The sequence below is a fragment of the Ostrinia nubilalis genome, chromosome 4 (assembly GCF_963855985.1).
Source record: "Ostrinia nubilalis chromosome 4, ilOstNubi1.1, whole genome shotgun sequence".
NCBI lineage: Eukaryota > Metazoa > Arthropoda > Insecta > Lepidoptera > Crambidae > Ostrinia > Ostrinia nubilalis.
In genome coordinates this window covers 16,439,699-16,452,261 of record NC_087091.1, presented here as the reverse complement: position 1 = coordinate 16,452,261, position 12,563 = coordinate 16,439,699, and the positions used below count along the sequence as shown (strand labels likewise).

General features: G+C 40.8%; 1 protein-coding gene across 1 annotated transcript; it reads right to left on the bottom strand.

The window, feature by feature from the left end:
• Positions 1 to 394: 394 nt before the first annotated feature.
• On the bottom strand, positions 395 to 12,525 carry LOC135071268 (akirin-like). Its single transcript, XM_063965060.1, has 5 exons — positions 12,067 to 12,525; positions 9,398 to 9,585; positions 5,269 to 5,394; positions 2,714 to 2,798; positions 395 to 1,616 (listed from the first exon to the last, which is right to left on the bottom strand). The coding sequence occupies exons 1-5, from the start codon at positions 12,245 to 12,247 to the stop codon at positions 1,606 to 1,608; spliced, it is 591 nt and encodes a 196-aa protein (XP_063821130.1). The 5' UTR covers positions 12,248 to 12,525; the 3' UTR covers positions 395 to 1,605.
• Positions 12,526 to 12,563: the final 38 nt, after the last annotated feature.

Sequence of the window (12,563 nt, the reverse complement as noted above, 5' to 3'; positions counted from 1 at the left end):
TGTACTATTACTTATTCTGTGCCATTAGTAGCAAAATTTAACAATTTGTTATTTTAACCATGAATCAAAAAACTGGGCCTAAGACATTAAGTTCTCCATCCTCTCATTTACTCCTTTTTCGGGTAAAATAAGTTAATCTAGGTCTAGGCCCTAGATTAACTTATTATTTTCACACCCTAGATTTAGGGTGTGTCAGCTACCTATGTAATATTTCATTGAAATCTGTTCAGCCATTATTGAGCTGTAAAATGGTTGTTAATAGTGTAACATAGTGTTTCGTTAATATTAAAAACATGACTATTTTATAGTGAGGAAAGCCTGACTATAAAAAAAATCTGTAGAGGAAATAAATAGCAAGGTTGTTCAATATAAAAATATGTGTAAAGAAAAACAATTTATAGGTGTTTAGCTAATTTATTTTCAGTTCTTAAACGCCAATAACCTACTAATAATGAGCTGATAATACAATTTAAAAAAAACCTATCCTATGTTTTTTATTGAATAATGCTTGGTAACAAATTATATCCTTTCGTATTCAATAAAAAGTTACAACTAACAAGAATATAAAACAATTCTCAATAATGCACGCGAAGTGCGTTAGTAGGCCGCGCCGCGTCGCATCACGCCGCCGCGTGCGACTCGGCACGTTTACCGACTCATACATACCTTATTGAGATGAATAACTTAAAAATTTAAATAAAGCTAATGTAATAATTTTCTAATAAGCCATGGATGTATCAGTGAGTAAATTTTGAATATTAAGGCTGCATTTTATTGGAATATAATTTCGTTACCGTTACTGTGAACACTATAGTCGCTAGTCCGAACTGGCTGATACCCGAGGCTGTCTTGCCATAGAACTGCGCTTGCACTCTTTGACAAGAATATAAATTAACAACTACAACTATAATTCGACAGAACTAAAAAAGTAAAATTAAATATAATCATATCAATCAAAATTATGGCTAATTAGCAAAAACCATTTGAGGACATTGATTTCTTAACAGGCACTCTGTGTGATTTGTGTTAGAATCTAAGTTACTACAGGTTCTTTCGTAATCTTTAGAAAATATACAAAATACAGTAAACACTTGGCTTCACGTCTGTTGTGTATACATTTGTTAACAAACCCGTTTATACGAAATATGGCCAAAACGAAACCGCGACATGTTTCAGCCATCGCGGTTTCCTCAGCTATGTCGATCCTCAGTCTATGAACACAATTATCCAGCGAACCTTACCTAAAGCATTAAAAGCTAATTATGTTTATGTGGCATGAACAAAACAGCGGAATTTATCTAGGTCGATATTGTTTTCAGGTTACAATATAAATTTGTATAATGCATTCATAATCATATTAATTAGTAGGCACAAACGTGGTCTAGTTTTAGTTCATAATACTGTCAATAATATTATTGTGAGTCAAATGGAACTAGATAATAATATTTGTAACAATATCGACGATAGATAAATTCCACTAGCAATCACAAGTTCTTGATTGTATAGGATACTCTATTCCCGCATATAATATTCACATATACCAAAATATGTTTGTCTTGATATATTTGCAGTATTATACCGCACAGCCCCACTCCTATACTATTATTAGGACAGATCTGAAACAAAAAATAAGAAAATATTATTTATTTATTATTATGCAGTCTCATGTTTTTATCAGTGTAGTGTTAGAGAGGAAATCCTTCGAAAAGGTAATGGGACTCTATTACTGTCTCAGTTGTCTGTGCTGACGCACAGACTGTGTTTCACTCATGAACACATTATTTTATTTAAGACAATGAAAAGTTGAAACTGGCACTGCCAAAATGTTTTGTGATAATGAATTGAAATGATCGAATCACAAATTAGGAGATCCGTAAACTAACTAAAGTCGCTGACATAGCCCGACGGATTAGCAAGCTGAAGTGGCAATGGGCAGGGCACATTGTACGCAGAACTGACGGCCGGTGGGGCAGCAAGGTTCTGGAGTGGAGGCCGCGCACCGGAAAACGCAGCGTGAGACGTCCATATAGGTAGCGGGAAGGCGCTGGACGCAGGCCGCTACCACCCGGGCAACATGGAAAGCATTGGGGGAGGCCTATGTTTAGCAGTGGACGTCCCATGGCTGAGATGATGATGATGATGATGAATTGATAAGCATGTTGTATGTTATTTAAATTGTGTATAACCACAGAATAATAATAAGTACTACGTACAGAAGTTTTACTTCGCGAAGGTATTTAAAAAAATGTATGCTCAATGTCATTAACAATATGGTGTAATTTAGCCTGTCTCAAGAGTCAAGCACCATTTTGTTCACAAACGTCAGTGATCGGCACTGCACCGAAGCTATAGGGCTGACTTCGGTAAAATGATGTGACGTGAGGTGCCAAACTGCGGAAAATGGCGGAGGAAATACATGATTTAGCATGAATTATCATGAATAATATTAACTACTTATTTACCTCTCAGTGTCTTGAGACAACTTAAAAAAGTACATTCTGTGTTTTTATTATTATTTAGCCAGTTAAATACTGCACAGTATTTAGTACACAATTTTCTTTATTTTCTTCCATCATACACAAGAATACGCGTGCGTGAGTCAATGTTCGCTCGTATGTGAGGCCTTGTCGAATAGTATCCTGTAGGTGGGCCATCGTGCGTGTTTTGTTTTCGATGTAAACTCGCGGACATGAACAGGCCTGAGTATACTCACAGCTGGGTACCAGGTCCTGGTGCATGTGGTGCTCGGCGTCCATGCCCAGCGGCATGCACGTGGCGGGCGGAGGCCGGCGCTGCACCTGCAAGCGAGACCTAACATCAGGCACGGAACATGTTTAGGCGACTAAAGCCCGGTCTGTGAGCACGTAGAATTTAGTCCAATGACCCCAAGCTACCCATCCTTGTCGCTCGCGCGTAATTATGTTGCTGTCGCGACTGTACGACGGGCGCCCGCAGTGAGTGTGCGAGCTCGATAGCAACATAATTACGCGCGAGCGATAAGGATGGGTAGCTTGGGGTCATTGGACAAAATTCTACGTGCTCACAGACCAGACTATAGAGGTGCCTTCAGGCAATGAGGGCTATCGTTTTAGCGCTCACCAGTTTGCGACACTGTAGAGTAAGGTCCTGTCACTTGCTAGTAGCGAAGACAGTGGCGCCAACTGGTGAGCGCGAAAGTGGTAGGAGGACTATCGTATTTGCACTCATCAAGATGGCGCCACTGTAGAGTAAGGTCCTGTCAATCGCCAGGGGTGCCAACTGTTAAGTATAAAAACGATAGCCCTCATTAACATCAGTCACGGAAGTGTTTAGGCGACTAGAGGTGCCTTCAGGCATCAGTGCTGGAGCGAGATAAACACAGGAGACAGAGAACTAAGTCAAATAACAGTCTCATTCCGTCTCGGTCTCTCGTCTCTATGGCGACGCGAACTGCTTTAAATACTACTCTATGAAGGTGAGATGTGGTCAGGTATAAACGTGAGGTTAGATGACCATGGGAAGGTGGTGGGATGCACTTCTAAAGGCTGATGCACATCTTCGAACGGTCCTCCGGATTCGCCGATGAGGTTAGTTGGTTTGGTTATATGAATGGATGGATCCTCTTGTAAATATTTGACATGTAAAACACATGACTGCTTCAGGTGGGTGGGAAACGAATGACTACTTCAGCAGTTTATACTTGCTGGCTCTCAATACAATCAATTAATGCAAGCAAACATCAATGTGTAATTAAACCCTAGTCAGCGTATTTTGTATCTTAATACAACAGGTAATTAAAAAAACTTTTGCGGTAAATCTATTTTCGTATATCCTTGTCTAATCCGACCCGACAGAGCCGCTATGGCGTAACGGGCGCTCCGAGGCACGCCTCTCGGGGTGACTAACGACTTGGCGACATCTGTCATCACCCAAATTTACACGCACGTGACGTAAGCTAAAATCGGGAATAGAAAGCTTGTACATCGTAAGAAAAACAATTCACGGTGAAGTTTTTTGTCGCGTCAGTCGAATGCAGATTTTCCTCAAAAGCTAGGACGCTGTTTTTTGCGGTGTACCTGCCAGCACTGAATGGGCTGAAAGACTTTTACTTCTTAATTTATTTAGAAATATTTTTGGAAAAAGTTGACAGTAGATCTTGTTGTTTAGTTAAATGTTTCTTTACGTTACTGCAGGCAATCATCCACAATATTGGCGGAAGATTGTGGTGTCAGTCACAGAGTATGAGGGCGTTCTCTATCGGTCGAAAAACAACGTGAAATCACAGTTTGTGTGCCAACAGTTTTAACTTTCGCAGAGAACGCAGCAAAAACGGTTCCGAGTTTTTTTTAAAGAGTTGCCTAAAAGTTGTTTATTTAAAAAAAAAAGCGGGTCTTTGAATTCGCACAGCTACAAATGGCTAAAAAAGAAATTACTGAAAAATATTTTCTTTCGTGGGAAAATAGGGATGTGTCCACTTCCAGTCTCTGCAAACCTCGAGTCCCGCGGATAACAGGACACCTGGCACCGCTGGTCTTCAGGCACAAAACTGGTGCCTGAAGACGCGACGGCGATGAGTAGTATAGTATTGTGATCGCTCTGCTCCGCCGCCGCCCGTTTCGAGCGCTTCACCATATTTTATACTGTCCATGTAGTTGTGGAGTGAACGTCAGGCCCCAGAAGGGAGAATTGAACTATAGGGACAAGGACGAAGAAAAATAACTTGTAGGGAGTCAAGAAGTGTGGCGCGGTGGAGTGCAATCTGCCTTAGGCAGCCACAATTCCGCGCACACCTCCCGCGATTCGGCCAGTATAACCGCAAGGTTGGTATGGCCATGGGTGGTGGTGGGTTGTCCATGTTGTCGAGTCACCCCGCCATCGCTCGGCTTTTCAGTTTCGTGCCCGTAGAGTTTGGTTCCCAAAGTGGGAAGACCTTTAAAGGGGGGCGCGGGCCATCTGTGTACTTGAGTATGAAAAACCTGCGACCGCTGAGAGAATGCATTCCAGACTGCTCAATACGATACGACCAATTAAAACTCATTAAAACTCATTTATTTCTGTAAATAGGCTTAAAAAAAGCACTTTTACACGTCCCAGTATTAACCCTACCACTGCTTCAGGACAATAAATGGGCCAGTGCTGAGAAGAAGCAGCGCAAGAAACTCAGTCACTATTAACAAAAATAAAATAAATAATCTAGACTGGAGGAGGGGGGCGCGGAATTTTTGTATGCGCGTCTCAAATAAGTTTGGGAACCAATGCCGTGGACTGAGGACTATGCTCAGTGCTTACCTGGTCCAAGTTGAAGCGCACGAAGGCCTCGTACTGCTCGGCGAGCTTGGAGCTGAGCGCCGACTCGTACTCCGCGCGCAGCGCCGCCTCTTGCTCGCGCAGCATCCGCTCGCAGATCATGCGCACCTAAGGGTGGTACCACAAAACAATCATTGGCACATCATCATCTCAGCCATAGGACGTCCACTGCTGAATATAGGCCTCTTAACCCTTAAATTGGCACTCATTGAACCCTTGCTTCAAAAATGGTCAAATTTGGGATTTAGGTATTGTTTTGATAGATTAAGAAAAAAATGATTTCTTTTTGAAAAAAATTCAATTAGTATAGAAGTTATGACATGTCACTCAAAACGGACATTGCCAATTATTTAGCATTACATCCATGTCACTTAGGGCGGACATTGCCAGTTTAGGAAAACAAACGTAAAACAACTTTTATTAATAACAATACAGGAATCCCTGATAATCAGAATCTGGCTAATCCAGCGCCTTTTGCAATCCATCCGGACTATTTACTGTTGATTTTACATACATTTATCAAAAAATACCCAGACATATAAAAAGAGAAACTGACTGCCTGATATATCAACATAAATCCCAAACCGGTGGGTATAGACACAAATTTTGGCATGTAGGTTCCTTATTAGGGTCTAAGGGTGTTATCAGAAAGGATTTTTCCAAAATTACCCCCTAAGGGGGTGAAATGGGGGTCCAAAATTAGTACGGTGAAACAAAATTAGTTGCACTATTTCATTCGAAACTTCACAGGAGTACTCCTATGGATAAATTAATAAACATGTGTTTCAGGTTATTTCAAAATTCAACCCCTAAAAGGGGGAAATGGGGTAAAAATGTCTAAAAATCAACATGAGTATTTATTACTGATAGATGGCGTTGTCCGTTTTAAGTGACATAACATTTGTAACCTTGAAATTAATGAAAAAAAAATCGACATTTTTTTTACAGTTTTGGCAATAATCGTCAGTTATATTCGTTAATATTCTAAAATCAGTCAATAAAGCACAAGAACAAGTGTAATACCCACAGTGTTGCCATATTTATCAACAGCGAAAACTTGACCTTGCTGTTGCAGTTATTCAACTGTCTTAATTTTTAAAATTCGCGGTTTTTTATGGAACTAATGCCCCGTGTTTCACATAAAATATCATGCTTTTTATAAAATATCCCTTGAAAGTCGATAAATTGCTTTAATTTAGATTCTGTAGGCAATTGTTTGACATGTCCTTTATAACGGACAGAAACCATTTAAGGGTTAATGCTTTCCATGTTGCCTGAACAACCACTGACTCATCATCATCTCGCCATAGGACATCCACTGCTGAACATAGGCATCACCCAATGCTTTTCATGTTGCCTGAACAACCATTGGCTCATCATCATCTCAGCCACAGGACGTCCACTGCCGAACTTAGGCCTCTTCCGATGCTTTCCATGTTGCCCGGACAACTATTGACTCATCATCATCTCAGCCACAGGACGTCCACTGCTGAACATAGGCATCACCCAATGCTTTCCATGTTGCCCGGACAACCATTAACTCATCATCATCTCGCCATAGGACATCCACTGCTGAACATAGGCATCACCCAATGCTTTTCATGTTGCCTGAACAACCATTGGCTCATCATCATCTCAGCCATAGGACGTCCACTGCTGAATATAGGCCTCTTAATGCTTTCCATGTTGCCCGGACAACTATTGACTCATCATCATCTCGCCATAGGACATCCACTGCTGAACATAGGCATCACCCAATGCTTTTCATGTTGCCTGGACAATCATTGGCTCATCATCATCTCAGCCATAGGACATCCATTTCTGAACATAGGCATCACCCAATGCTTTTAATGTTGCCAGGACAACTATTGACTCATCATCATCTCAGCCACAGGACGTCCACTGCTGAACATAGGCAGAGTAAGTAAATACATATGAGTGGGTCATCTTCATAGAAACGCACCGAGCGCGGTTTGTATGTGAGCGCGCCAATATACGTATGCGGCACGCACGCACACACTGACAAAATTCGGCGCAACCACGACTGGCTCCCTGCTAATCCACGCTAAATTTTGTCAGTGTGTGCGTGCGCGCCGCATACGTGTTGGCGCGCTCACATACAAACCGCGCCCGTGCGTTTCTATGAAGATGACCTACTCATTTAATTTGTATTTACTCTGACATAAGCCTCCCCCAATGCTTTCCATATTGCCCGGTTGGTAGCGTGCATGCAGCGCCTTCCTGCTACCTAATCATTGGCTAATTGATTTTAATTCTAAGTCAGTACTAGTGAAGCAGTACTAAATACTTTTTCTTTCTTTCAAATACAGCTTGTTCATTCTGTTCTTCATAGAAGTTTTAAGTGCCTCATAATACTAATGGTTTAAAGAAACTGTAAGAACAATTAAGTTTATTAATTCCACAGTTGCATGAATGTCAACAAATTCTACAGAACTGACCAGCGTTGCCAGACGTCCCGATTTTGGCGGGACGTCCCGATTTTTTAATCAAATTTAAATGTCCCGCGCGGGACAGGCTCGGTCCCGCTTTTCGGAGAGAGACACTCACTTCACCAGACTATTTTTTGAAACGCCATATTATTCTAAAGAATAAAACTTTTCAATTTTTTTTCTTTTTTTTATCTAAAGACGAATTTAACGAGAGAGTAAATATGATTTAATACATAATTTTTTTGTTAAAATACATTTTTTATGGCTACTTTTGCTATCTATTGTCACGTAAACGTAATTTTAAGTCAAATAAAAAGATAAATATTTGAAAACCTTTGATTATGTAGGTACGTTTTTTTTACTATGTCCCGCTTCTGACGGAAGAATCCCGCTATTTTCACTCAAAAAGTACTAAAGTCTCGACTTGGCGAAAAAAAAAACTGGCAACGCTGGAACTGACCTACTTTAGATCAATTTAAACTAGTTACAGCTGTAACAAGCAACCTACTTACATTTGACCTGTAATCTGAGATGCTTATCTATACATAATAGCCATTTCAATTTCAATGGTTACTGTTTAGAATGAAATATGGCCGATTTCTGTATGCCTTGGGTCTTTGGCGCAGGTCATGGGATTGGTAAAAAAATAAGGGATTAGTTTTATAAGCTTGCACCGATCGTAAAAAGGGCTAGCTAGTTATCCTACTAATATTATGTAAATGTTTGTTAGTCTTTCACGCAAAAATGCTTAACGGATTTTGATGAAACTTTACAGTATTATTGTTTATAACCCAGAATAACATATAGGCTATAATTTATGAGGATCTGTGACAAACGAAATTTCACGCGGATGAAGCCGCGGGCAAAAGCTAGTAGTCCAACACAGGACCCATTCCAACGACCTATACGGCTCTATCTCAAATCTCAATAGGACACCATGGTGGCGCACCGGTCGCACCACTAACGAAATGTAGGGTACATGACCATGACGTGACCTCACTTGGCATGAGATTAATTGCTTATCCAATTTATTGCCGGCAACCATAAATTATGCAGGGACAGTGGGCGGGGCACATAGCTCGCAGAGCTGATAGGCCTCCCACTAGGTGGACTGACGATCTGGTGAAGATCGCAGGAGGTGCCTGGATGCGGGCAGCGCAGGACCGGTCTTTGTGGAAATCCTTTGAGAGGCCTTTGTCCAGCAGTGGACGTCATTCGGATGAAACGACGAACCATACTCAATTATTTATTGCATCCATAATTTTACAGAGGTGGTATGGTTTTATTGTAAGATACAATTAAGGACCCTGTCGGCAGAGTAAATACAAATGAGTAGGTCATCTTCATAGAAACGCACGAGCGCAGTTTGTATGTGAGCGCGCCAACACGTATGCGGCGCGCACGCACACACTGACAAAATTTAGTGGGGATTAGCGGGGACCTATCGTGGTTGCGCCGAATTTTGTCAGTGTGTGCGTGCGCGCCGCATACGTATATTGGCGCGCTCACATACAAACCGCGCTCGGTGCGTGTCTATGAAGATGACCTACTCTTTTGTATTTGCTGTCGGGCACAGCATTCTAAGAGAGTTGAAGAATTTCTAAAAGGTAAATTTAATAAATGTAACTTTTTGGTATATTAGGGCCGTTTTACCAATTTACCTGTTTGAAAGTGAAGAGCGCGCGGTTGTGGACCTTCTGCGAGTTGTGCGAGGAGCGGTGCGGCGGCGAGCAGTCGCCCTCTGAGCCGCTGGACGACGAGCACGACGCCGCCGCGCCGCTGGCCAGCCGCAGCTGCCGGCGCCGCTGCAGCCGCTTGATCTCGTCACATATCTCTTGCGCCATGCGCTCTGGGGATGCGGTGACGTCATGGTTAAACAACTATTCCAAACAGCACTATTCCCACCTAGGGTTGCCAGGTGTCCGGCTGTTTTTAGGGACTTGTCCGGCCAAAAATTCCCTTGTCCGGCTTTTGTTAGGCTTTTTGCGGCAGCCGCGCCCAGTCAAAAGCACACGTCAGCGGAATGTTGGGCTACCGATCTACCGATTTGAAGATGAAAGTCGATAAGTTGCCGTGACATGGAAAAAAAGGCGTGTTCGGCTTTTAGGGTTAAACGTCCGGCCTAATTAAGCACCGAGTCCGGCTTTTGTGTTTTTGGACCTGGCAACCCTATTCCCACCTCTCGTCACCACAACTCCTGTGTAGCCAGGATCTACAGCTTGACCGCCACAAAAACCCAACCAATGAAGGTCAAGTTTGTCCCGGGGGAAAGTTAAACTGTTACCCGCAACAGCACTAGTGTAAAGTCATTCATTGGATGCTAGAGGTCGTTTCATCTACGAAGACGCGCCCCATTAATTTTTGGTCGAGGGAAGCGCGGGGTGCGGGGAGTCTGATCCGAGTGTCATTATTTTAGTGTGCCTGTGCACACATGGATAATTTTGCGTGTACCGATAACACTCAAACATTAGCAGAAGAATAGTGGGGCACGTCTTCGTGTATGAAACCATCTAGCATGTTCAGTGTGTTAGTATATTCCGAAGCTCATTTGCCTCTTGCCATAGGCCTCCTTCAACTCTTCTATAGCATTATTTGTTGTAGATCACGGTCGTAAATGCATAGCCTGTATTTGCAAGTGTAGAAGACAACTTTACTAGAGGCAAATAAATAGATTTTCACTTATACTCTCCACACTGGCCAGACTGGTTGAGGAGGCCTGACCCTAATGTTGGCATATTTTTCCCTTAGTTGTCCTGTCTTTATTCTATTCTATTCCTTCAGTAGCACACAGAAAAAGCAGCTGTTGTGATGTTTGTAGGTGCCGGACCTATCAATAATTGATTGGTGAGTTTAGAACAGAGTGCAATCTGATATTGTAAGTTACATCATCGTTTTCATGATGTTTAAATGTATCTATCCACAAATGTGTCCACCCACAAGGTGGACCGACGACCTGATAAAGGTAGCGGGAAGGTGCTGGATGCAGGCCGCTACCAACCGTGCGATGTGGAAGTCATTGGGGGAGGCCTATGTTCAGCAGTGGACGTCCTGTGGCTGAAATGATGAAATGTATCTATAATCTCCCAAGTTTTAACACATCCATTAGCGAGAACCCAAATAGACTTATTAATATCTGAACTAAATTAAAAGTTTGTAAATATTGGTAAATTATTGACAAAGACAAATGTTACAAGTAATTACCATGCCATTTTGAAGTAAAACACACTCAGTAAATATAAGATCGGTACTGTCAATAACAGAAAATTGAGAGAACTTAGTTGAGCGATTTAATGTTTTATTGAATTTGATCAACTTCAAAACAAGTTTTTTTTAAAGCCATTTTCAGAAAATACCATTAGATTTGACTGACCTGCAGATATTATTAAGTTTAAATCTATTGTAAGTAATAAACCTTCATTTTCAATACACTAGCAATATACCTGCAGAATTGCATTGTTTAAGTAGGACAATAGGCTTATAAAAGTTGTTAAAACATAAAAATAGGTTGTTTAAAGTTTTGTTAAAGACACAGTTAACTATTTGGCTAATGGACAAATAAGTACCATATCCATTTTGTACTGTATTACTTTTATATTGCTCAGTTTATAACTTGAGCATTGATACCAATAACCTACTATTACTAAACCCATTAACAAGCCAATAGAATAGAGGTAATAGGCCATTAATTTTAAATAGCAGATAACCGAACAATTGAAAATATCACCATGCAATAATTTAAGACTAATAGAATTGGATGATCGGAAAGATTATTGCAAAGAAGGACAGATTTAAGGTATCTGAGAAACTATTTTCAACTCTAAAACAAAATTAATAGGAAAACTATTTGTCTAATTGTTAATTGAATCATCTGCAAGTCAGCTAAACAAAGTATGACATGAATATTTTGAAGGAAAGAGCATACTACAACAAAGACCATTTTTGCTTGAATCATCTGTACTTTTGGTGAGTCTGCAATCATTTGACAAGTGATTACTAAATAGGCAAAAAACGTAGGCAGCCACAAAAACTCGCCTCCCACAACCATTTCTCTTATTAAATCGAAACTCGAGGTTTACAAGCTCAGATAGATAGATCACAAAAGAAAAACAACAAAAGGAGAGGCAAAAAACCAACCCAACGGTCTTTACGCCTCGCCTATCTCGCTCTTACCCGATAAAAATATTCATGATAGCGCAGAAACAATACTTGCACAGCTGATAATTACTTTCAATTACAAAATTGGACAAACAATTACACAAAAAACTACCATCTATACATTTATGCAATGACTTCATACATCTTATTGCAGTTGTTGTAAAAATAAACAAACCTGGGGTCAATTTAGCAGGTGCAGTTACTGACTCTCCAAAACTCGAAGGCCTATTTTCAGTCATTTTTATTCCTGGGCTTGTGCTTGAGCTGGCTGCAAACGGAGCACATCTTCGCCTTTTAGCAGGCATCTGGGACATGGACTCCCAGTCCAAATTTCTTTTTAGAGTAGCACACGCCATTTTCTTTTTACGCCCAGCGAATGTCCTCTAGATACTCGATATTATTTAGAATTTCGACTTTAGTCACAGGCTTAGCTAAACAAAAATAATACTAAAAAACTATAACGTACAGCGAATAAATTTTAAAACCGATAATTACAAACTAATAACTAAAAGGATTTCTAGGAATATTTTCGATTTTTTGACGATATTCACTTGCTCACTTCTTATTCCAAAATCCGGCAGCGACACTTTTCACTCCATTCAATTTATTTTGACATTTTGTTGTTATTCACAAGAGTACCAACAAAACAAAGCTGAAAACTCTTTTATGCTC